The sequence below is a fragment of the Cariama cristata genome, unplaced genomic scaffold (assembly GCF_000690535.1).
Source record: "Cariama cristata isolate BGI_N322 unplaced genomic scaffold, ASM69053v1 scaffold23338, whole genome shotgun sequence".
NCBI lineage: Eukaryota > Metazoa > Chordata > Aves > Cariamiformes > Cariamidae > Cariama > Cariama cristata.
This window is the reverse complement of record NW_009630930.1, coordinates 1-1,418: the sequence shown is the minus strand read 5'-3', so window position 1 is coordinate 1,418 and position 1,418 is coordinate 1. Positions and strand designations below refer to the sequence as shown.

Here is a 1,418-nt window from a genome sequence, read left to right as displayed (position 1 = left end):
CTCCACCTGCTGAGCCCAGGTATCTCCCCAGCTCCATTGAATTCCCGGGAGTCCCAGGGGATTCCCCTTGCCCTGAGAACCTGCTTGCAGCCTTGCTCTCCTGTGTCCCCCCCACCCCGGCCCCGCACCTATTCTGGATGTCGATCATCCTCTTGGCGTAGGAGTAGCCAAAGTTGGAGCTGTGAGGTGGCCCGTTGTGAATCTGGGGACAAGAGAGCAGAAAGTTAAACAGGGCAGGGACCTCCCCTGGGCTGTGGGTGAGGACGGAGACGCTCACCATGCTCTCATCAATGGGGTACGTTGTCTTGTCCGGGAAGATGCAGGTGGAGAGGCAGGAGACCACCTTCTGCACCCCCGTCTCGTACGCCGAGTGCAGGACGTTGTCGTTGATATGGATGTTTCTCCTCTGGCGACAAAGAGATTTGTCAGATCTGTGGGGTGGGGACCCCCAAAACCCTGCGCCCTAGGGGTAATAATTCATTAATAACTCCAGAAGACAGAGGAGCTCTGGTTTGGCCCCAGGAGCAGAGCATGGCCCCATGTCCCAGCTCAGGGAGGGCAGGGGGTTGCAGCATCCACAGGGACCCCGATAATGCCCATTCCCCGCGTGCTTACCCAAAAATCCAGGTTGTAGCGGATGTTTTTGAAGAGACCCCCGACCATGGCGGCCAGGTGGATGACATGGGTGGGCTTGTGCTGCTCAAACAGGGCTTTGGTCTCTGTGGCACTCCTGAGATGGGAAATTTGGGGGTTCGGTGGGGTCAACAGAGCAGACTGGGGGGCTTTCCAAGCAAAAATCCATGCGGTCAACTCACGTCAAGTCGGCGTCTCTGGAGGACACGAAGATCCACTCCTCGTCCGGCTGCCCCTCTCCATCAGCCACCACCTTCTCGATGGCTCTCCCCACCAAACCGGTGCCACCCGTCACCAGGATGCGCTTGGCCACCGGCCCCGCTGCCTCCATCGCGGCCAAAACCCTGTGGGGAGCATGGTGGGGACGCTAAGCTGGAGGTCACCTTGGGTTGCACCCCACTAGGGACCACCGAGCTCACCCCTACCCTGGCATGGGCACCCACAAGCATCGGCCATACACCAGGTCGGTGGCATCATTTTTGGGGTGGGGGCTTTTACCCGCTCTTGCCAGGAAAACTGGCAAAATAGGCAAAACGGAAAGGGGGGCCAGGGCAGCAGAACCTCGTCAGCTGTAGTTGCTAATTAATGAAACCGGCCGATGGCCCTTTTTTTTGCGTAGGCGGCACCGGGGTTGGGGCCAGACCCTGCCACGTGGCACGGCACGGCACTGCCCGGCCTCCGGAAATGGAAGCTCACCCTGCACCCCCATGTCTCCCTTGAGTCCCAGGGCTGCACCCCAAATCTCTCCCTGCGCTCTAGGGCTGCACCCCGGATCTCTTCCTGCA

At 59.9% G+C, this 1,418-nt stretch overlaps 1 protein-coding gene across 1 annotated transcript in view; it reads right to left on the bottom strand.

Moving 5' to 3' along the window:
* The window catches only part of TSTA3 (tissue specific transplantation antigen P35B), a 2,595-nt gene extending 1,631 nt beyond the window's left edge, over positions 1-964 (bottom strand). Inside the window, exons 1-4 of the mRNA XM_009705762.1 lie at positions 816-964; positions 616-730; positions 278-406; positions 60-202 (exon numbers count right to left, since the gene is read on the bottom strand). Of these exons, the coding sequence (XP_009704064.1) occupies positions 60-202; positions 278-406; positions 616-730; positions 816-964 (536 nt within the window). The remainder of the gene's footprint in view (positions 1-59; positions 203-277; positions 407-615; positions 731-815) is intronic.
* Between the last annotated feature and the right edge of the window lie 454 nt (positions 965-1,418).